The sequence below is a fragment of the Aquila chrysaetos genome, chromosome 24 (assembly GCF_900496995.4).
Source record: "Aquila chrysaetos chrysaetos chromosome 24, bAquChr1.4, whole genome shotgun sequence".
Lineage (NCBI taxonomy): Eukaryota > Metazoa > Chordata > Aves > Accipitriformes > Accipitridae > Aquila > Aquila chrysaetos.
In genome coordinates, this window is record NC_044027.1 from 14,582,591 (window position 1) to 14,607,822 (window position 25,232).

Here is a 25,232-nt window from a genome sequence, read left to right on the forward strand (position 1 = left end):
TATGATAAAACACAATGGATTCATTCACAAAACAAAACAAGTTTTTACATAACAGAACGTGCAATAAAAGCGCAAGAAAGAAAGAAAAGAGAAAGAAAGAGAGAGAGGTATCCAGAGGAGAACTTACCCCGCGCTTTAGGCTCCTGAAGCAGTGGATTTTGGGTTTGGAGGTCATGAACTCGTTGAAGCGATGGGAGAGGGGTTCCTTTTGCTGCTTGGGAGACTGGGGGCCGTTGGGAACAGCAGAGGGTGAGGCAGAGGCAGGGGGAGGAGGAGGGGGCTGATGGGGGGATGTTAAAAGGGACATAAGCTACGTATAAGAGATGGAGAAGTGACAGAATAAAAACCAAAATAAAAAGATAAAACACAAAACGAAAATAAGCATCAAAACCAATATTTGAAATCCAGAGGAAAAAAACCACACAATTAAATAATTAAATATTAAAGGCCATGGTTCAAAAGAGGGGGGGAAAGCAGTATTTAAGAGTTGTGTTAAATGAAGAATATGATAAATGGAAGTTTTAGTAAGTGATGCAACAGAAGAGTAACACAAAAGTATTTTGAGAGGAAGCTCATGCAGACTCTTCCATGCAGCGCTATCCCCATAAATTGCCCTGTTCTCGCTCTGTGGACAGCTCGGAATAATGCATATGGATAGAGCTTTCAAATACCTGAATTTAAATGGATCAGATAAGGAAGGTACCTTAGTGCCCAGTAGCGTTTCTATTATCTGGAAAACAACAAACCACATTCCTTCCTGCTTTCAAATGATACCTCAGTAATGCGCATCACACTTCACTTTTACAAATTATTCTGTGAATTTGCTTAGGAGTTAGTCCTGGGTTTTGTTTCTCGCTACACTGATGTAAGCACCAGAGAGCCAGAGTTCTCTCTTACACCAGCACAACAGGAATGACCCATTTTGAACAGGTAGAGTTTTTGACTCTGTAGTTAGAAGAAGTGGTTTGGTAAGGGTCAGAGCAAGGGTGAGATCAAAATAATGAAGCTACTCTGGGCTTCCATCAGTGTTACTGAAAATCGGTTCAGTCCAGTCACCCTGACACATTCTGGTAACCCCAGATAAATGCTGCCATGCATTATGGTGTAAAATATGACAGTGAAATGAAAAAGGTTTAATGGATACATAAGTTAATATGGTCTTTTAAAAAGTCAACTGCTCAGTTAGTTATGCTCCGTTAGTTGTGCTTAAGAAGAATGAATCGCAGCAATTCCTTGTTCCCAGCCACCCAACTGCTGAACCCAGTGCACAGACTGAAAAGATAACGCAAATGAAAAGCCAAGGAGAGTTTTAGAAGTGTCAAAACAGTAATGCCACATTAAAGCTTCCCAAAAGTAACAATGTTAGTTCGCACACATGGCACTAGGTAAGTGGTGTACAACTCCTTCTCTGAGTTAGTAACAGAAATGGACCATGGCAGAGACATGACAACTAAAGTTAAATTAATATAAAAACTGCAACATAATTAAAGAAATTATATAAGAAAAAAATTAAAGATATAAAGAAACTTAAGTAACCAAACACTACAACAAAACACCATATTAAGACATCAGTTATTAACTTTCTGAATCTAAAATTCTCTTTAAAAATTTGTAATTGCCAGGATTACTAGACAAGACAGAGGTTATTGGCTATACACATACTAGCACTAAGCTCAACTTTGCAAGTCAGTACCTTATTTTTCTTGATGAATGGCCATAACTTGCCCTTGGATTTGCCACCAAACTTCGGCTCAGACTTCCCATCCCCTCTGGAGTTGGAAAGGCTGGATTCTGAGACAGTCCGCTTCATCGGTTGTGTGAAATCCTCAAAGTCGATATCTCCTGGAGGCTCGAACCCTGATTTAAAGGCTTCTATTACCAGCTGCGAATCCTGGAATGGGACAGATTCAGTACAAGTGTAAAGATCTCAGGCAAGGGCTGTCATCAAATTGGTGGCATAGAAAAACAGTACAAGGACAAGAAAGTTTGTCTGTGCGGGAATCAACCCTTACAGTGACCAGTCTCATTCCTGGGAATAAACACCCTTCCAGAGCCTTCAATAAAAGCCTCTCCACCTTCTGCTCCAAGATCAGGGCACTTTTCTTGGACCTATTTTTACTACCATGATGTGCTTTAAAAAAAACCAAACACCTAGGCACAGCATAGTGTCCTACTAAAACAAGGCACTCTAATGTGTAAAACTTAATACTCCCAGATACGAAAGTAATAAATGTAAGTTAAGACCACAACAACCACCCCACACAGAACAAAAGTTTCTCACCTGTGCCAGTCAGAATGTATTACAACTGGGAACATAAATGGCTACAATCTCAGTTCCATAATAGATCTCTAAATAAACAATCTATAGAAATAAAGCACATGAGCTTTAGTATCAAATAATCCATTATTCTCATTATGAAACCCTAGGCCATTTTGTAAAGGTATCACTGAGACCAGTCACTACTCAAAATACCAACACATAAAAAGCAGAGGACTATGGTCTATTTAGGAAAATAAAAAATACCTAACTCTCATTAAAGCATAGGTCACTATAGTTAACTAGAGATGATGCTTAGGAAGAGTAAACTCAGTTCTCCTCACTCCAACCCTCCACTGAGCTGCACCATCCCCGAGTCTGACCAAACCCAGCAATGTTGTCAATCCCTTCGTTTTCTTTCCAACACAAAAACCAAAATTCTGATACAAACATCTTTTAAACACTTTTTCATGTCTACTGGTGAAAATGACTCAGACCTTATTATTGTTAACTGTACTGACTAGAAAAGCAATCATACTTCAGTAACTGAACAGGCAACTTAAGTGACTCATAACAAGTATTTAAGGTACAGAATTGCTGGGCATGCAGCTGTACGCAAACTAGTGGAAAATCCCAATAAATACTCCTATATAAAGGAGCCCTTGAGTGATCACACTGCCACAAGTTGGTCCTTGTGAAACGGCAGGAGTTTCTCTTAAGAGCTTTACCTAACAACTGAGCAGTCCAAGGTCATGCAGGTAAGCCCAACACCTTGGTGCAGGCAGTGGCTGGGAACTCCACGTGCTGTCATTAAAGCCACATACCCTTTTGGCACTAACTACTAGATGCAAGCGAGCCATACGCTGGCTGTACACTGTATGCAATGGTGTTGCTCTTTTTTACATGAAGGTGGGAATAAATCAAAGAACATACAGCATTTTTCCTGGTCAGGTCTACAAACACAAATAATTATACATAAACCCAAATTCAGACCTCAGCTTGCCAAACGCATTTAAATCTAATGGACTCCAAAAAATTTTAACACATTTTTTCATCTACTTAACTTCTTGGTAAGAGAGATTTTTATGTTATACTGTTCTAACAGTTTTCTTCTAAGATCATTAGAGAAACTGTGCCGCAGCACACAAATATCTTACTAGCCTCTAGAGAGGAGCACCACCATCCTGTTCAGATAAAAAAAGATGAACTTGTTGCTTTGAAGGCATTTCACAGATTCTGCTTATGTCCGTAGGTAAAACACTATTAATGAGAAATCTAGTGGGATATAAACATATCCAGAGGCCAGGCTCAACTGAGCAAAACACAGCTATAGGAAAAGCTTTGCAAAAGTCTTCATGGGATTGTGAAGAAAATGAAGGTTTAAGATCCTCAACCTATCAGGTGCACTGTGAAATTCCTACACAACTTTTAGGGAGGTAGAACACCACTTTCTATTATCTCATCCTAGTTTGACATTAAAACCTTCTGAGATTTAAACATTTGAAGAGATTTTTAATAATGGTCATGAAAGCAAGATGAAGAAGGAAGAAAGAAGAGACTATAAACATACACAAGGTTACATTAAATGCTCTATTGGTATTTTAACCTACGCATGGAGCTTTTCGTTTTTTCCTCTTAATTTTACAGTGTTCCTTCCATTTAGTCAAAACATCCTTCTACTACAATGGAGCTAAAAATAACCAGCATGCTTCATATATCACAGAGATAATGTCATAACAGGAACTCCAAAGTCCATAATAAATTAATTTTATCTGCTGCTACAGCCTTCTGAAGCAAGTTCTGCATAGGTTCACCTAGCAGTCACTACAGCTTACCCTTGCAACATGACCTCTTGCGTTGTCCGAGTTGTTAGAAAGAGGACATGAAAAAGAAGCATATTTACAATTGCACTAGAAACACGGGGCTAACCAGTATTCCCAGCTGGATCCAGACAGTTTCTATTGCTGTTAGTGGGAATTCTATACACTTCAGTAAGGGTATAAAGCAATCATATTTACACAGTTGCAAATTTAGTAACTAAGTCTGAAAGACTGGCCATTTTGCAAGTGGGCATGAGGCAGAACTTTCTAATATTTAAACTGCAGAGAATATAGAAAGTATTACATCTGTCCCATATGTAATTCTGGTTCTTAACACTATGCAATGAAATAGGGGCCCTGGAAGAAAAGTGATCTTCCAGAATCCTGCTAGTATCCACAGAAGGAAGGAACACGGAGCTGACTGTGGAAAGGAAGCCTGGTAGCAGTCTGCACTTCCACAGTTTCAGAGTCACTATAGAAATACATCCTTCCTTACTATTTTACTACACAATTTTGATGCTAGAAATCATAGTAGTTCACAGACACCACAGGAACTCCACCTTCATAGACCAATGTTTGTAATAAACCTACCCGAAGCTGAAAATCGATTATCAAAAAGCTCCGAGATACCTACATGAAGTGCAAGGTTCTGCTGCTTTTATTTTGTTTTTCCTTTTAAAAAGTAATGCCTTACCATCAGCTGGTAATATTTTACTGACAGCAAAAAAAGCTGCAGAACTTGCAGGTTCTTCCATCCTTTCAGCTAGAGTTGTGACACAGTTTGGTACACAAGGTAAGTTACTAGAATTGGTGATTTTTCCCCCCCCCCCCCCTTTCTGACCAATACATCTTCTACATTAGTTGTGGTTGTTCCATTTAAAGCCCTAGTTTCTGACCTAAGTTACTGCACAAAGAGCAGAGCTTTCATTTAACCTCTCCCCTTCTTCAGTAACTCTGTGATAGCTGGGTAGAAAAAGTGAAAATAAAACCAAAGGGCACAAAGAGCTAAATAAGAACTCCAAATGTATCACTGCCTTTTGTCAGTGTCATAGCGTCTGACCTTATACATTTCAAGTTTGGTGATACTGTACTTTTGTTTATGATTACCAGATCCTGGAGATCTCCTCCCAGCTGGGAAACACATGTCTGTGTGGGCCCAGAGTTTCACACAATGCTTTTCCTGCTGAGAAGGCTCTTGGTTTTGCTCACCATTGTACTAGCTACATTATCACCAGCTGTCCTTGCATTCAACTTTCCTGGAAGCGGACCTCATTTTCAAAGTCGACTACAGCACATACCTAGTTGACCTTCCTACCGAAAGTTTTTCAAGCTTGAAAAAGACGACTGAAGGAGACATCCTCCAATTTGAATCTTTCAAGGAAAAGGAGAAACTCTCCTGATGGTAGCCTATGAGAGCCCAAACTTGCTTCTTAGAATGTTAAGGGGTAAGATAGGAAAGGTCTGCTGTAACACTCTGCATCAGTGGCAAAAGCAGTACATTATCTAGAAATAAAGAAAATACAGCTTTTAAATTGCTACTGTGTACACCTATGGCCATCCTTATAAAGTGGCAGGACCCGCATGCTGCAGAAAAGCAGGAACAAGCATATCACTTTTATCAGAATCAAGAAAGTTAGAAACTACTGTTCCAGAGCAGAAAAAAAATCCTTCATGATATTTAAGGAAAAAGAACCCTTTATGGACATAACTGTTTTCCAGATAGAACATGCTAAACCCTTTCTAATTATTCATATATAATGAATTTGGTTAAATAAATTTTTGTTAGCATGGTTTTTACAGGAGATCCCTTAGTTATCAATGCTCAAAGCCACAATTTTCTAATGTCATACTTCATGAGCCATCAGACTTACCTGTGTGCAAGAAAGACTAAATTGAACATAAAATTCATTGATTCAAATGCCTAGCTTAAGCCTGGTATTTTGCTAAGACCTGACTTCAAGATTCAAGCAGAGTGTAGGCTTAGATATGAATCTCCCCAACACAATTTCACCATGCAGCACCAAAAGCTGTACCTCAAGAAGGGTACGTTGTTCTAACATGGGAATCTGTGCCCCAACCCCCTCTTCTCCCACCCTGAAAGAGTAATTTTCAGATTCCTTGGTTTCCTATGCTGCTGTCTGTGAGAGCAATTGCAGAGCAGAAAGTAGTGGATTCATTTCAAAATTTGAGCCTCAGGCTTATACTGCCAGTTAATGGCAGTCTCCAGGCTCCGGGCACTGAATAGCTCAGCAGAGATTCCAGTGAAAAAGACGTATGGGAAATTCAGACAGCCAGCAAGACACATGCTGTTTGTATTTGAAGCACTAATGCAATCCATGAGAAGGGCTGAAAGAGCAAGCAGAGACTTCATTTATGAAGGGAGCAGATCATTCAGAAAACAAAATAGGGAACACATTTGCCCTTGTGCTAACTGTACATCAGGAAGCTCAACTGAACTCTTTATCAGCCTTTTTATCAGGAAGGCTTCTTTTTACTCCTACATGATGTTTGGAAGTCAAGATTTGCGAGTCCTCATTTACCGATTGCTAGCAAACCTCAAATCTGCAAAGAAAGATTTAACAGTAAAGTAGAAATTTTGCCAGAGTTGTTTGCAATAATTTATGTAGCCAATACTTTAAATACTTCATTATAAAACTAACTGGAATAAAGACATTTCTGCAATATTCAGTTTTCTGACTATTAGACATAGAACCCAACTGAATAAGAATTGGTGATTATTAGGTATCTGGAATTATGCCCACCATCTTCCTTATTCTGTGCAGAAGCCTATTTTTCAATTACAGTATTTCAAAGAGTAATCATCCTAGTGAAAGGAGAGAATATTCCTAAAAGGAAAAAAAAAAAAAAAAAAATTGAAAAAGTGTGGCAATAGAGGTATTTCTGGGTGTTAAGTAGATTTGGGAAATAATCTGAGCACATCTTGCCTCAGACAAAGTAGCCTGGGACAAGAAGCTATTCTTTGTTTTGATTCTATGACTATAAAGCTCTCGTGCTGCAGCCTGGACCCAGGATTTAAGTCTCCATATGCAAGTGATCAATACTAAAGATGACAATCAACAATCCAAACAATGTAACACTTACGTTCTTGTGATCAATTGATTCTGCAGCCTTCGTTATTTCATCCAGACACTTTCCAATGATAGGGATCACTTGGCGGTCGACCTCTGCGAAAGTTTTCATAGATTCACCTATCCTCACAATTCTTCTTTCCTCCATCTCTTGTATTTTCTAAAACATTAGATTTCATTCAGATCAAATATCAAGATTAACTTCACAGTTTCAACCAATTTTTCTCCCCAGCATACATCAGCTGCTCTAAAATTTATGACTTAAAATGTATTTTTAAGAACAAACTAGGACAGCTCTTCTCATGAAGGCTCCAAGTGATATTGTTCCCCCAAACATCAAAACGACATTCTAAAAGTAATCTCTGTTACTATTACTGGGAATTTTTCAATTAACTTTTTATGTTAAAAAAATGCTGATTTGTCAAAACCCCAGCTTTAGACTTTTGTAAGGATGGCTGCTAAGGCTTTTAAGAGAATTTCTGCAACAATAAATTCCTTCATTTTCTGTGCATGTTCTCAAAGATCTTATTTTCATTCCACTGCAGAATCCAAGCAAACAAAAATCTTGATATCTTCTAGGGAAAAGGAGAAGGGGAGACAACTTTTGGTTTACAGGCAGTTCTATACATCATGTATTGTTCACACTAGGGCTTCTCAACATATGCTCCCTGTTGCTCAATGGATTCAGTGCCACAATCTCCAGCATCTATTCCATGGGCCTCTCGTTTACAACAGAGGGAAACTGGATGTGGCATAACGCCATTACGACAGATTATAACAGGATACAGAAGGGCATGAACAGGAATGGCCTGTTTCACATTAGACTGCAGGAATCTTATGGAGCATTGTCAACTTAAAAATCTCCATTGCCTTGACAGATCCACAAGCAACAAATTCTTCACAAAAAAAACTTATTTCAACATCTAAAAGAAAGCACTAGAGCTTACTGGTGCACTGGTAGTGAAAAGGATACATCTGCAGTACTTTAAGCATGCTCACCTACAAATCAGAGCACTTACCAGATCTAGCATTGTATACAAACATATTGCAAAGATTTTATATCTGATGCCAGGGATAATTTATCTCAAGACATTGGTTTGAAATACCATGAAGCAAAAGAGGAGGTGTCCATTTAACTATGAAGTTCCAGCTATGCATAAAAAAAAAAAAACCTATTTGCTACACAACTATCAGTTATTTCTCATCAGATGATAAGCATGTGACATTTTCTCCCTTAAAGAGGTTGTATTTTCCACTTCTGATACTTATGACCCATTACAATGGAACAGTCATTTAGAACTTCTGTTCTACTACATTAATCTCTCTTTGTTCAGTCAAGCACAAACTCAGATCTTCAGTCAGTACAAATCTGATGGCTTTTTTGTTCTTTCTCTACAGTCTTTCTCTAGGCATCCTAAGACATAATCAGCAAGCTTGCTTAAACCCTTTGACATTCACTACTGCAGAATTATTGTGGTTTAAAGTTAAACACCTGTGAAGTCTGATTTGAAGATAGGTTATAAAGGGCTGTGAGCCTTTACAGATGTAATGATGCCCAGCTGACTCCTGCCCCAACAATGCAAATAATGCTCTCATTCCCCAGCTGCATGGACACAAGAGTTTAACAGAGCAAGACGGTGAGGATTCCAAAGACTACGGTAATCTGTCATGACAATTAAATGTCACCTTCCTCATATATTATTATTGATCACGTGTTATCTAGTCTAAGAGAAAGGGACAACTTATCCTACCAAGCTCTCCATCTCTTGGGTTGACAGACTGCACATAAAATTTGCTAACAGCAGCAAAAATCACCAAAAAATAAAAGACAGTGTCATAGAATTGAGGTGATGTGCAATACGCCCCTCTGTTCTTACCACAAGATTATGAGCTACTCTAGGTTAGTGCCAGTGACCCTTACCTGGAAGATGTTTGGTATGTGTGTGTAGTAATGATCATGTTGCTCACTGTTGAACTTCTGTAAAGTGGAAGAATACTCTGCTTTGCTGTCTTCTGCCATTTGATGTCGCAGCTGGGCTTGCTGTCTTGCCTAAAGAAATGCCAAAAGAAATTCGTAATTTATACTACATGGAAAGAAATTGCATTGCATTACTCCTCATCTTACTATCCTTACCACTAAGCAGCACAAGAATATCAGCATATGGGTCTCTGAACACTTCATCTTTTGGTTTACTCCTATTTTGTGAAACAGTTCATCTATGTCAAGCATAAGCCTGCAGTGTGCACACCGCTGCTGTTCTTTTCTTGTGTTACAACTTGCTACTTCCATGAACCATTTTGCATCCCACGAACAACCTCTGTATGTAAAACACCAGAACAAGTTTGCCCCTCTACTAGCCCACTTAATGGGCATGCACATTTTCTGTATGCTTGTGGACACTCTTCTTGCTCCATCGCATGCCCTGTTGGATGGCACCAGCTTTTCTCTAATGAACTACTTACCTGTTGGCTAGCAGTATTTTGGGGGGAAAGGTTAAGCGACAAAAAAAAACCCCAAGCAGTTTTGTCTCATTTCACATGCCTTAGCCAACATAATCATGACAAAACATCTTAACTCACGCTCCCACTCTACTCTCTGCAAAGTCCTTTATCTACACCTCCTTAAATAGCATTGGCACGAAGTGCAGAAGGAAAGGGGAGCCTGAGTAGCAGCTGAGACACGACTCCTTATTTTTACCCACACAGATGATTTGCTTTGCTACCCAGCATAACAGAACACTGGGCAATTAACCTCACTTCTTTACCTAGAACAATCTGTCCCTGAGTGACCCTTTTGTATTTTCTTATTCCTCCCCTTACAATTCTGCTTCCCAAGGCTTTCTGTTATGTTTCACTGCCCAGTATTATTCCCTTACTGTCTATCCTATCTGTTTATTTTAGTAGCCTTTTCCTTTCTTGCTGTTGGCCTTCATACAGCAGCTCTTCCTTCTCTACCCTTCCTACGCAGCTCCCTGTACCCATACGCCTTCACTCGCTGTCCTGTGTCCACTTGTTGAAGCTCACCTCCCTCCCTCTTCACATCCACCCCACTGGAGCTCTGCTGCCCACCCTGCACCCACACAGCCCCTCTCCACCTTGCCCACTCCCACCTGCCCCAGCAGAGTGTGCTCCACAGCTGTGGACCAAATGCTTGCTCAGGCAAGAGCTCTGTCATTGATTGGAGTGAGCTCAGGACTTGGCTTTGTAAATCTAAACTATCCTGAGTTTGCACGCATTTTTTCAGCACTCATGGAGCCTCCTCACGCGCCTCAGCCAACCTAGCCTTCAACAGTGCTGCGAGAGTCCAGAAAGTGTTATGTTCCAATCATTCCCTCAATGTCAGAATAACCCCTTTAAGAAAGGAGAGAGAAAGACTGTTTTAAAAATTATTTAAAGCATTTTGGAGTGTTTCAGGGAAAACAGCACAACAAATAATTTTAGCATATTCTAAGTGGGCTCCCACTAAAAACAGTTCAGAATGGGGTTATTCTTTCAACTGTTCCAAGCAGACAATAGTTTCCTGACAATAAATCCATGAAATACCAAATCATGGAACATTTTAGTAATCATAACTGGAAGGTAACAAATTCTGCCAGAAGGTTTCAAATCTCAGTTTGCAAAGAAGTGGGCTTCCCTCCCGTTTGTCCAGCTCACACATCTCACCTAATAATTTATTTCACCTCAATTCAGCTATTTCTTTTGCAAGCACAGTCAATTGTAGGAATTTCCTAGATCCCCCTTCACATTCTTTGTACAAAAATAATTCAAGCACAATGAGAAAATGCTGGGCACTGAGTGCATAATAGGAGATGAAACAGTAGCATCAAATGGAAAAGACTGCGACTATAACCAAATAAATCAATCCAATAAAAGAAAAGACAGACTTTCAACTTTGCTTGTTCCCCAGGAGTTTTAACTGTCCACTAACTCCTGTAAAGGATGCATATATAACTTCAGAAAATTTACCTGCTGCAATGAAATTCCAAGAAGCCGTATCAATCATTTTTCTGCCCAAGTCCTATATAGCTTACTAAACTTTATCATCCACACACTCATATATAGCTATATTAAATATGAGTGGAAAACAATATAGCCTTGTACTACAAACACAAATTTACCAGCAAACAGAGTCATCCATGGAAAGGCAGACAGCTGTAAGAGTAATGTATGCTTGTCTCCCAACCCCTTCCTCAAGCCCCAGCTGCTACAGATCAATATCCATTTGTGAGGCCCATTCTCTTCACCTACCTAAGAGCAACCCATTGTTTGAGCTGACTTCTACAACAGCCTCAGTCCCACTCATACAGCTGTCTTTTTTTTTTTTTTTTTTTTTAATAGTGCAACTCAGGAATTTGTCCCTTGACTCTATTGTTGAAGCAGAAAAACAAGAAATCCATTATTACACATTTCCAGGCAGATCCAGCAAACATTAAGCCATCAGAGTTCATTTTCATGAGCAAGCTCATTGGCTGGATATGAGCAAAGTAACTCTGAGCTAAATGTATACAGTAGATGCTCAGTTTCCAAAGCGATCTTAACTGGCCCCAAATAAGAGGAGGCAGCAGATGAGTAAGTAAAATTGGGTACATTCCAAAACCAAGAATTTTTGTATGAGAGCCCCAGTGATGTTTTGTTTCTCCTGGCCATTTAATGCATTTGGCAAGCTTCAAACAGTTTAAATATTTCTCCAATGAGGTATTTGGATCTTAAAATAAAATAAAAAAAAGTCTAGAATTTTTTTATTACTTCATTTGAGTATGTCACTCACTCTAATATCATCGCTTCTAGTATTAACAGAATTGTATTTTATAGTTAGGTTCCTGCAATGTGCTGAACCACAGAATGATAAAAATGAGTTGATGACATTAAGCTTCACATTCAGAGTAATGGATGCAGTGGCCTGGAGCTGCACAGAATCACAAGAGCTATTTCAGGAGTAATTTATAGTTGAGCTTTACAGAAAATAAATTTTTGCCTTCTTTACTGCTCACTTGTGTACGCAAACAGCTTCAGAGAAGGTATTTTTTTGGCTTCTTAGAGTTAATGTTAAAATATTTGCTCTGAACAGTATTTTCAGGAGGAAAGGCTTTGGAATAACTGGCCTCTGGAAAGCCAGACCATGACTTCAGATACAAGAGAATGATACTGTGATGCAGCTTTCAGGCAACATACCCTCTCCTTCAACTGGGCAGGGATGACTGAGCAAGAGCCCATGTTTCCAGCACCACATGCAAAACCACGATCCAGATCATCTACAGACTGCCAGATTACTCAGTTGTAAGAGATGTCAAGGCTAGGTACTTGTAATGCAACAAAAAATCCCCTCCCCTCTTGAAAGGAAGAAAGAATGAGGTCACCTTTCAGCATCATGAAAAAGCAGAAGAGAGTACATACATTTGAGGTATTTGCGGGGAGAAGTAGAAAAGCAGTTTGCTTTCAAATGCATGCTTCTGCACACATTTGCAAAAGATACACAGATTTCACACGTCCCCCTCCCCCTCCCCAAACATACCTTTGTAACATCTTTTTGTCCCCAAATAAACATGCACAGTGTATATACATATTGCCTCCTCTCCAAAGTCTGTTTTTGTTAAGGCAGTTCTTCTCTGAACTCATACAGCAGGCAACAAAACCAAAAGGTCACATATGCCAATGCATGTCTCATCAAAAAGCACTCCCAAGAACAAATGACAGCCCAGTATCTGCAGCACCATTAACCTTGCAACAAGCATATAGGTAAACTTCAGCTTTCCACCGCCAGGCAATCAGATTTAAACACAATCACACCAGAGGAGTGTTTTCTATAACTAGCTGTGTTAGTAATAACTTTCAAAGCATTGATTTTTAAAAATCAGTAGAACTGTAGCTGTCTTCAGTACTTTAAAAAGGAAAAAAGAAAAAAAAAAAAAAAATCAGGCCTCAACAGCACTTACCTTAACACTAAACTCAATAGCCATATGAACTGGCAACACACACTATGGCTTCTCTCTCTTCTACAACGTAGCAGGAAAAAAAACAAACATCATTCTCTCAAGATTATTTTAACCACATTTCCTGCAGATTTTCTACCTAACCACTGAGTTGCAAAACCCTGACTTTCAAACAGCATCAAAAGTTAGTTCCAGATGTTTAGATGACTCTACCAGGAGTCCGGAGATGACAGGTTCAAGCTAAGTGAAAGATGCCAGGGTGGGAAATTGATGCTCTAAAATCTTTCATAACTGAAGTATTTACAGAAGGATTTCTTTCCCCTTTAAAATAAGAAATTAGAAGATCGTTAACCCTGCAACGCTTTTACTCCAAAGTAACCCATGTTAGGGAGATACATTTAGTCTGAACCCACTCATCACCTGCTTGAAAAATCCTGCAGTTTAGCAACATGATGCAATTTAAGTAATCACTGCGTATCAGAATGAGACAGAAGAATTGCAGACAAAGGAAAGTTCTCCATAGTCCTTGCAAACATGCAGTACTAGTAAAGCTTTATATACTGGTCTGAAATCAGTCCTAGTACTTTATGCCTTTGACCGGCAGCTGGCAAAGCAAAATTTAACAGAGAAAGGGGATACGGACATCTTTGTGATGGGCACTGTGGATCCTGAAGGTGTGAGAAAACTATAGCAAGCTGCTATGCATTACATGCTGCTTTCAGAGAATTCAAAAAATAAATCCTTGTGTAGTGTTACTTGCATACACCTTCTCCCCACAAAATCCAGTTCGATATGAAAGGCAACTGGTGATTAACTGTAGGAGAAGTTTTTAAAAAACAAGTACACTTTCTGCCATTTTGGTCTCCATTACAGAAAAGAATGAAGGATATTTTGCTGAGGACAATTTTCTAAGATGCATTCCAGAAACAGCAAGAGGGTCAATAGACACACTGTCTTCTGGGTTTACACAGACAAAAAAATGCAGCTCCTCAAGGCTGTTATGGTGGGAGTGATATGAATAACTGAAAAGGGCAGAAAAAAAGCTTTGGCTGCTATTCAGCTGATCCACACTAAGTGGAACAGTTCAACTTCTTAGCAGTCGCTCTTGTCCAGAATGGCAGAATTTCCAGTCAAAACTTTGGTGTAGTTTTCTTTCTTCTTTCTTTTCTCCCATTCCAACCCCCCTCTTTTTTTTTTTAAACCCAGACAGCATGTGAGATGCATCACTGCCAGGCCACTGCCTGCCAAAATAGATCCGTCTTTGGTAAATCCAAGATCAGACTAAAATGCAAACAGAAAAAAAAATCACCCCTGCCCCCCCCCCCCCCCAAACTACCCAATCCCTTCAAAATAGCTTAATGATAAAGACAGACTCAGAAACACTTCACCAATTTCAGGAATGCTTTCAATTGCTCACAGATTTTTCAGCTGCAGGCTCTGGTCCTCCCTCCACAGACAACCTCACATAGCCGCTCTCTGTTACGAGCGGGCACCATCACGAACAGCAGCAGGGCGCCTCTTGGTAGCAGCAACACTGGCAGCGTTTGTAGAATCATTAATAACAGTGGGAATTCTGCCATGGACTTCAAAACAGAGCCAGGATTTCAGGCTTTGATTTACATAGCCTCCAAATCAAGCTCTATTGTTTACTATTTTACAACAACCCATTTGGTCTCTCTGAACTGGCAAGCAGAAAAACGTTTTGAAGTTTGCTTTCCTGAAAGCAAGAAGGTAGAATGGGGGGTGCAAAATAACAGGCAGGAAAAAATCCAAGAAAAAAATCCTTACTTTTAACATTAAAAGAGATGGGGGGGAGGGAAGAAAAAAAAAAAAAAATCTAAGAATCTGTGGATCTCCAAAATCCTTTGGCTGAATATAATATACAAATGAGCAAACCAGTGACATGAGGATGGAAAAATCTTCATTACCAGTTCTCAGAATTGTGATCTAGTGCAGTCACATTGTGCATAATTGTGCCAGACTATAGAAGTGCACACTGACAAGAGATATACCAAAGCAACCAAACACCACTGAAGCTCTGACAAGAAAGATGGACCAAATTAATGGAGCTGGGACAGTAACACAGTAAGCATGCTGCACAAGGCTCTAGCACAGCTCTTTAATTGCTCTGGTCACATCTGCACTATTTAAAACAAACAAAAAAGATACCATATTGCAAAAAGGACTCAGCTAACCGTGTCAGTCCTATACTCATATGACCAGTCCTGCAGCATGACTAAAGGCACGGTTGCTTGCTGATTAACAGAGTCTGACAGCTAGAAGTTACTTGACATTTTACTTAAGTGAACCAGCCCAAGACTTCAGTTGCCTGGCTTTAGACTTCAGCTCTGCTGCAGACTCCCTTGCACAAACTTGAGTGCTACATTTTCCACATATAAAACAAGTGTATAGCTATTTCTATCATGTCCAATCAATTGCCTCAACTTAGTCTGTAAAGTATTCAAAGCAATCTAAACGTTGTGTAAGAGAGGGACCATTACATAAGAATTAAGAACAGCAGCATGTGCCACCGTGACACGTGCCAGAGAAGCACCTCTCAACACACTGCTCCAAGGCCCTAGTGAAATAACTGCCTTGAATCCGAAAGTTAGCCTCCTTGCACTGCCATTCTCACATCACGAATACTAAATATCCAAACTCTCTGGGTGCCGAAACTGCAAATCCCCACTAACATCCAGTACCTTGCCACACAGCTCAGAGAAATGCAGTTCCACGAGGATGCCTAACAAAAGTCTAGTTTATTACAAAAGAAGGTGTTCACAGTGGGCGCAAGGCCATGTGGACTTGAGGGAGGAGGTAACAAGAAAAGCTGTATTCAGAGCAGTGGTCAACAATGTTTAAATGATTTCTGGAGATCTGTTTAGTTGTACTACATAAGCAATTAAATACTGTGGTGTATAAATGTAAGTATTGAATATAAATAATGGAAATTATTTCTTGAATATAAATAATGGAAATTATTTCTTGAATATAAATAATGGAAATTATTTCTTGAATATAAATAATGGAAATTATTTCTTGAATATAAATAATGGAAATTATTTCAGGACTGTGTAATAGATTGCTTAGCTCACACTTTGAATACTGGGCACAGTTCTAGTCATCTCTCTCCAAGAAAGAATTTACAAAGACGGCCAATGCAGAATGGATAGTCAGGGTTGAAGTAAGTTACCCATATGAATTTGCTAGCCTTAAAAGCCAACTTTATGGGTAAAATACATTCACTGAAACTGAACAACTTACAAACAATAAGCTAAATTCTGAGGTCTCTGCTTTATTTTCCCTTAGTTCTTAAACAGGTGAAGATATCTGTTCTAATATTTTGACCGAGTAAGAATGACTATAAACAAGCTTTCCAACTGTATAGCATAAACCAATTGCTTTGCATTAGCTAAGAATGCTGGTTATATTACATTTCTGATTGAAACTGTAGTTGATCCTTAATTCAGAAGTTGCTCTTAAGCCTCCCCTTCACACCCCCTTTCCCTCCCTGACTTGTTTGCTCCTTTAGCAATCTACCTCCCAATAGAGTTCTATTGTTATGAAACTCAGTCAAATTGCTATGTAGAGCATTACTGCAGAGGAGTACTGCTAAGAGGAAATGTAAGTTCAGATGGATTTCCTTATCTTACACTAAAACCGACTGGTGCTTCTGTTCATTGATCTCTTAATACTAAAACACAGTGTATGCATGGGATACATACAGTTATTTATTAAGTTTTCCAGCCACTCCTGCTGCAGTCTTTAAGTCTTTATTGACTAGAAATCAAACCTCCTGAATTCGTCATGATTCCAAAAGGGAAACAGCTGCTATATACAGTGTCACAGACAGCAGGTTGTAAACAAGGCTTACTCTTCCAGAAATGCAAATGACTGTCCTGAGGGACTCCCTGTGTTCACACACTATATCATCTATTAGGAAAGAAGCAGTTCAGGAAGGAGATAGGGGTCTGCACAACCCAGAGAAATAACGTTACCATGAATCTAATGGCCTTAAATCACGTTACAAAGACTGCATTTGAATTGATGGGAAGTTTGACCCACGTCACAAGCAAAGACACAGAAGGGTTTAGCCAGCTCCATCTGTGGAGCAAAAGAAAAGCAGCTGCCTAATCAAAGTACATAAAGCTCGCCACCACATAGAGAACATGGGAAAATCTTATGCAACTTCTAACTCTCAAATAACAAATGCACAGGCCAGGCTCTCTTGCACTGTATGTTCAGGACTGAGCCTTACGCACCTTGCCTGCGTATTTCACTGAGACACTACTGCTGCTGCACTTTTATAAATTCACAGCAGAGTATAGCAAAAGCAAAGCCCCTGGAACTATTCACTGCAATAAGTATTTGCCATATTAATGACACAAACACCGTACAGCTTGTCCACCTTCTAACACTACCTTTGCATGGCATTACATATTTCAAAATGCTGAGAAGTTCATTATGTCAGTAGGTGCCTCAAGGTGGGCAGGAGGAGGGGATACAACAAGCCCCACTGTCACAGGGCAGGTAACTCAGCATCTGCTGAAAAATTAGGCCCATTAAGTAGTTATGGTCTGCAGAAGGCGGGCACCCACAATCTGAGGTTATGCTGCAGAGTTTACTGCTGACAGTCTTAACTGACTAAAACCTCAGTGACGCACGATGCAACAACACAGCACTGAGCTAGGGATGCTCCTCTATGGTTTGTCTGTGGGGCTGCAGTGATGCACGCTGCATCCAGCTCCGTTGTGACTTGACTGCTGTTATGACAAAGCATGCTGTAAACTGTATGCAGCATAGTGCTGCAACACAGATCAGAGATTTCTCCAGAGCCCAAGTAAAAATAGCTTAGTGCACCCTTCATTGTGAGGATGAGTAAATTCTTAATGAAGAGATTTGCATCCCGCAGCACAGCAGCCTACAGGCTGGAAAAGCAGTTTACCACTTGACAGCACAACTGCGTTTGCACAGGCAGGAAGATCAGCTTATTCCAATTTCTAAGTAGCAGTATTTCTACATCTATGTTCAGTAAGACTTTGCCAGTGATTCAGCTCATGGCTACCCAAGGCAATGTAAGTGGTCGTATCTTCTATCTGTAAGGAGGGAGACAAAGACTCTCCACATTGCATTGGAAATGATGGTGAGCACCCAGGGAACGTGGCGTAAGAAAAGAGAAAAAGAAACTTCAAGCGTGAAACGCCAGTATCTCTCCGTAGTTATATTTACAGATGAGGAATTAATGTCATGCTGATATTGTTATGAGATTTTATGTCTTTAGGCAATTCTTAAGCTATTCAGGGACTCCAAAAAAATTCTTTGATACAGCAGACATAACCTGATCTGAAGGTCACAGAGCAAAGGGGAAAGCCCCTAGAGATTTCAGTAAGCTTGAGAATACTTCTATTTCCCTCAGTCTCTCCACTCAAAACCAAAACAAACCCAACCAACCAAAAAAAGGCCAGTACATCTAAAATTCGTAAGTATCTCAGAGTCAGCACAGGAATAGAACTATCAACTTTTTAATTTCTTTTGTTTTTAGATATGACATAGGATTGGGCAGAGAGGAGATGAGGTAATGGAATGATAATTCTGTAACAATAATTTTGGATAATTTTGGAGTAAGTGTGATTTCAAACTGACACCTGGCTGACTTGCAACAAGCTCAAGCAACTATAAGCATCTAAGAAAGCAAATTCAGTAGGAAAACCCCTCTGCCCCAGAAAAGATGTCTGAATATCACAGGATACAAATAAAATCTTAATACAAGCTCATCGGGTACAGGTTGAAGATTTACTAAAGATGAGTCAGTCAAAAACCCACAGCAAAACAAAATACCCACCCCATGGTTTTAGCAGTGTCAGAAGCTTTTTGACTTAAGAGAGTTAAGGTCAAATTTGCGCTTTATGTCTTTTTCTAAATCTACCACTACTAAACTACTTTCTAAATCCACAACACATTTACATTAATCTCAAAACAACTTAGGATGGAACCTTCCTAACATAACAGGAACAAAAATCAGAACGAGGTGATGAGCCCCGACTTCAGGACAGCAGTTCTGCGAACTCAAATACAGTTCATTTTTTACTGCCCAAAGCTGAAGTTGTTTTCTTTCAAAATTATTACCGAGGATGCCAACATACAACTGTGCTACTCTTCAGCAAAGGGACAGATCCTCCCTGACACCGAGTACCTCAAACTGCTGTCCACCCCCTCAAACTACTGTGCAAATCAAGAGGCAAAGCATTCACCCCTTCCCATGGTTGGCCTCAGCCACTTCCTCTTTAAAAACAGATTCTGAAAAGTCTACTTTGAAAATAAACCTTTAGAAAACCAGCTGATTTTTTTTTTTTTTTTTAATTGCAAGAAGTCTGCAAAGGCACCACTGGGTACCACATTATCCCATAAAGATGTCAGCTTTTTAGTGATTGCAGCTCTAAAGAGAAGGAACAAACAATAGAGCACTTCCTTATATGTACACCAGCTCTGCGCTGGTGACAGAGACCATTTCCCCAAATGGGCAAAAAATTGAAGCAGCTCCACTGTGGTTTTTGAAAGAGAACTGCTTTACAGCACACATCCCACTGCGACCCAAATGAAGCTAAAGCTTACAGTGATACCTGCAAGGCTTCCCAGTATTAGCATCAGCATGTTGCACCATTTACTTAGTTTATAAGGATATTTTCACAGTACAGCTTTCTGCAGCACAGTAAGCTTCCTACCCTGACTCTGCTAAACTGAACTGACAAAACCTTTGTGCCAAACTGCACTTTGTGTTAACACTTAAACATCTCTCTGTGAATGTCGGCTGCTGGTAATTTAGAGGCTCAGTATGAACACAGGAAGGGAGTTCAGGGGCCCTAGTCCACTCTCCTTTGATTCCTGCATAGACTGTGACCACTGCAGAGACTGAACACAGCCTTTCGCTCCATGTTCCTACACCAAAAAAGGAGATGGGAGGAAACAAAGCTAAACACCCTGCTCTCTCCAAGAGCAACTACCAGACCGGCTGGCTGCAAAGATGATCGAGCCCATACTGGCCGCAAAAGCGGCACAAAAGGCACGTGCCTTCTGCATATCAAACCTGAGCTGGTCCTACAGGAGGAGTTTGGACCTAGGTGCAAGATACCCATACCGCACATCCAGCCCTGCCTCTAAGCACACACCCGAGACCCTTTGCAAAACAGTCCTGGAGAAATAAGGGGGAAAGTAACTCTTAATTTGCTTCTCTGCCACTATTCTGGTTACTTAATCCTAGCAAATTGTAGGACCAAGAGTTATTCCTTAGGCAAGGCCGTGTTAAGTCCTTGTTGCTGGCAGCTCTGTCACAGAATTTCCTGCTGCAGTTGTCAAAGGCTACAATGACTGAAAGCTTGAGAGATGAGAGCATTTCAGAGCCTCATACAGCTTAGCATTAGGTGCATCAGGGAATTGCAGCTGTATATTCTTTTGATTGCATGTGTCACTGTGATCACTGCAGAATTTTAATTCCATTACTCTATAATGCATGACGCAAAAAATAGCTCTAGTGCGTGCTCATAATTGCAGGTACAAGCTAAAGTAGCCAAGGTGACAACCTCAAGCCAAAGAAACGAGGGGAACTGATCCCATTGCTTGAAGAGCACCTTGTTCCATCAAAGTGAATAGCATTGGCTCTGAACACAGCCAAATTGTCTGCTTTCCGGGCCAGACAGATTTTTGGGTACTTTTGGGAGTAGGAATGCAGCAGCCAAGCCATAAGGGGCAAGAGAAATCAGAACTGCTGCAATAGGAGGAGGTAAAGTCATCATATTGCTTCATTTGAAGCTGAGCAGTTTCTGCATCTCCCTGGAGCGAGTCCCCAAGAGCAACGCTTGGTTAAACAATATCCTATTTTGCACTTGGGAGTTATGTAAGAGCGGTCCCAGTCACACGGGCAGAGGGAAGCAAAGAAAGAGCATTATTCACAGCCTGACATGGATGAACCCAGTTTAACACATGCACTTGGAAAACACTGTTCTCTCTGTTCAGTAATATTAGTTCACATTCCACTCGTTTTGATAACCTTTTCCTTCTCCATCTATGCCGCTGACTGACTGGAAAGTCGACTAATGCCTTCTCCCAAGATTAGCCAACACACATAACTGCAACAGATTTATTTTTTTTCCTTTCAAGATACCACTGACCCTCATTTGGTAATAAATAATTTACAAATACATACAATAATAAGCTAGAGAAACTTTGAAGGGAAGCCCCTCTGCTTCACTTTACAGGGAAAGAGCACCAGAGTAGGGATTTCTTCCCAGAATTTACTTAACACTATCAGATTGATACACCACTAATATATAGTCTTTCACTCTGACCTGAAAAGGCCACCCTTAGAAAGGGATGTAAAAGGAAGAAGTTTCAGCCCTCTATTTCAAATAGTAAGTCACATCTCTGTATCCCTTTGACACGGCCTCAGCTTTGAAAAATATCTAGGGCAAGTCCTAATTTTATCTACGAAAAAAACGTATTTTAAAATCACTTTATACAGATAAAGCAGAGATGATTCTCCTCTGTCAGAAAAGCCCACATGTGGTGTTAATCTTCAACAATCCTGTACATGCATTCATCTGTAAAGTGCCCTGGCAAATCCAGAAGGCAACAAAGGATCAAATCTGCATGGTGAATTTACAACTAATAACCAAGCAAATTACAAGACCACAGAGATATTTTTCTCTTTGATATGCAATAGCACTTCAGGGAAATTTTCTGAGCTGCTTTTTCATTTACTGTCCTCATTTCTAATAGCATCCTTGATGCTATCTGCTATGCAACCTCCATGATGCTCAGCATACTAGAAACATCTTAAGATCCCACAGTTGTAAAGAAAAATTTGTATACAAGAGCTTCCTGGGATTGAATTAACTGAGAATAGAATGGAGCAGACCTCTTGAGGAGCAAAAGCTACATTTTACAAGGGCTATCTTGGACTAGAAAAGATTCCTTACCTATAATTCAGTTTCCTTTCCTGTCCCTGTAACAAAATGTTTGGTATATTTTCAGCTGCCCGCCCCTTCCTTTTTTTGGTTGCCCCCTTTTTTTTTTTAAAAAAAACAAAAACAAAAAAACAGACCTTTTCAAATGTTCTGGCTACTTTTTATCTACATGAATCAAACACACGGAAGACAAAAAACTGCCCTTATGCATTGTAATATGGCATTTTTGACCTACATTTCTGCATCGTCTGAGCAGATGTGTAACACCAAAAAGAGAAGCAATTTAAACATGCTTTCTCCCTCTCCATTGCTTCCTTAAGTTACAGGTACATCACTGGACTTGGACATTTAAACTATAAGCATCCTTCTGTACATCCAATTTTGAATCAAACTAAAGAAAGAAAATATTTCAAGTTGGATATGCCGAAAGAGAAATGTGTGTTTAAAATTAAGCATCAGTTCAAAAGCTTCACTGAATGGGGTTCAATGTATAAAAGCCACAAATGACTCTGCAACCAGACAGCAACTGAGATATGAAAATAAAAGCTACGTGCCATCTGTGACAAGCATGGTTTCCAGGATTCTGCATAACATAAAAAGCTGTCCTGCTGTAAACCTAGGACCATGAACAACAATCCTGGTAATACTTCATTGCAACCAATGACATCAGGACATCTTCAAAGTGTTGCTCAAAAGGCAGAAAGTTTAGCTCTACCTGAATCACAGAGCAACCAACAGGTAACTGCAAGCACCCCTCAGGGAGCCCTCACAAGCTTGACTGTCACAGAATCTGGGATGTTAGTTAAAACTGATTTTGCATAAGCTCATTTGGGGCCATGTCAGCTATGTTAAACTCAGATATCACCTTCCTGAAGAAAACTGACTGTATCTGTTTAGAATTTTTATGCAAATATAGGTCTCTGCAGAGATCTCCCTATTTTTAATTAACCTACAGACTGACTTAAGTGAGCCATTAAGCCTCAGAAGGTTTATCCTACCAGTGGGATTGAGGAACTAAACCTATCACATCCATGTTTACAAACAGTCTCTCCACCCTCTGGCTCACCTTTTCAACATCTGCTTTTGTAACATTGATGTCAGCATCCATTTTCTCAAAATACTGCTGTGCTCGATCAGCTTCTTTGCAATCACGTTCAAACCGCCTTTTGCTCTGAAAAGGAAAAATGGAAGCCTTCATTATGGGAAACAAACATGATACCAAAGTCTACCTAAAATCAACACCTGCCCCTAAACTGATCTGCTCTAACAACTGTCAGATTTTAGAACTCACTTGTTTACGTTGGAATACATCTCCGTACTAAAGAACTTCAAAAAACAAAGTTACCAGAAACACATTTTTTGTTCCATTCTTCAGGCTGCTTGATTCTACCAACATCACTAGTATTTCAATATTTTTCCCTGTTAGCATCTCTTCTGCTCTCGTAGACCAAATCACTCCCTTCCAACACTTAACTCCCTCGTTTTTATAATGCACAAGGGAGTTACTAAGGTGCATACATTTGTGAGTAGGACTTTTGATTACTGATGCCCCCTTTCTTTATCGTTTCCTCTACTTACAATCTCACTTCTCATTCATCACATGAATGACAATTCCAATGTATTTACTTTTGAGAAACGGCACCTTACTCAAGAGATGTTCCCATTCAATTTATTCATGCAGTATGAAGCTATTCAGCTTACAGTGGAGTATCTGAATAGGACCCTCAGGGACTCTGCATTTCCAGCAAAGGTTAGCACACTTTTCAAGTCATATCAAATAAAATGCTACTCATGATCAACACAGATCCCACAGAAAGCCAAGTGTACTATTAAAACAGACTTTTTTGTGTCTACCAGCGTATTTAAGACAGCGCAGTTTTAAAAATCCCACTTCTGCAGCTTTTATCCGTACACCCTTCTTTTTCCAAATATAATGTTTGGAACCATGTCTGTGAAAACAGTATAAAAATGACTTAAATGTCACATCTGAGGAAGTTTCCACTTACTGCTTCAAGTTGTTTCCAGCAAGTTTCAATATGTTGTTGTGCCTTTCTACCATCATGGAAGTGCTGTTTAGAAAAAGAAAAGAGAAAAAGAAAACATTTTGAACAACAAAAGAACAAACAGTCAATTATGCTCAAGGAGTTCCAGGAAAAAAAAAAAAAAAAAAAACAAAACCAAACCAGAAATGATTCTGACAGCTGTGTTGTGCAACACTGGTAAATTGAGCAGGTGTATGATGACTATCTAATGTCTCAGCAGGCTGCAGATGTATATTTGCATCGATTATAATGGTTAGTTAGACTAAGGCTAATTAATCCCTTTAGCAATTCTACCTTGTATTGTTCACTGTATCTCATAATTATTGGTTTCCCATACCAAGAAATCTGAAGCACTTTTATCTGAAGAGTATTTCTTTGGTTACTGACTGAACACTAGCTCCAAATTAAAATTTCTTTCTACATGGAATTTACCAAGACGCCCTTGATTGGCACATTCTAACAACTGGTATTTGTCCTGATTTTCATTCAGACTCAACATAAAACCCTTTTCTTCCTAGTTACTGGCTGTGTGTGTGAGGCCAGCTGTTCATTCTCTTGAGAGGTATTCAGTTCTTTGGGTCCCTCCAGAAACCCTCCTCTCCCACACACTGGGGGTGTGCGTGCGTGTGTGCACACATGAAGGTGTTACAGAAGTTTTAAATACGAGATATCAGCTACATACTAAATGACAATGAACTTCTCCTGACATGCCTTTTGGAGCAAGACTCTTAATTGCAGTTGGTTTAAATAACCGTTCTTAGCCCTTACACAATGCTCGTCACCAGAGAATCTAATATGCTTTAGATATTACACACTCTATCTTCCATACACCTCACTTTTCCTCAGGATAAGCAATTCCTTCGAGGTCACTGCATAAGTCAATGACCCAGCTCCAAACAGGGAAGGCAGCCCCCAAGTGACTGCTAGAACAGGTTGCTTACCTTACAAATCACCTTGTAAAATAAATAATACAGCAAGCTACAAATAGGAAGAGAGATGCCTTTCTGCTGTATTATTTACTGGCAATTAGGATGTTTTACCCAAATACAGGTATGGTTTCATGTAGTAAACTTGAAAAATAAAGGTCTGATATTGCCAGATAATCCCACGGCAACTCACTAGAATTCATGTATT

General features: G+C 39.7%; 1 protein-coding gene across 25 annotated transcripts in view; it reads right to left on the minus strand.

Moving 5' to 3' along the window:
- The window catches only part of FNBP1 (formin binding protein 1), a 104,389-nt gene that overhangs the window by 26,840 nt on the left and 52,317 nt on the right, over positions 1-25,232 (minus strand). For 13 of the 25 annotated variants that reach the window (XM_029999782.2, XM_029999783.2, XM_029999781.2 and 10 more), the window contains exons 5-10: positions 24,063-24,125; positions 23,123-23,227; positions 9,088-9,216; positions 7,180-7,326; positions 1,694-1,891; positions 128-310 (exon numbers count right to left, since the gene is read on the minus strand). In XM_029999782.2, coding sequence (XP_029855642.1) covers positions 128-310; positions 1,694-1,891; positions 7,180-7,326; positions 9,088-9,216; positions 23,123-23,227; positions 24,063-24,125 — 825 coding nt within the window. Of the gene's footprint in view, positions 1-127; positions 311-703; positions 731-1,693; positions 1,892-7,179; positions 7,327-9,087; positions 9,217-23,122; positions 23,228-24,062; positions 24,126-25,232 lie in introns of all 25 variants that reach the window. The other 12 variants (XM_029999802.2, XM_029999801.2, XM_029999800.2 and 9 more) reach the window with 4 other exon arrangements.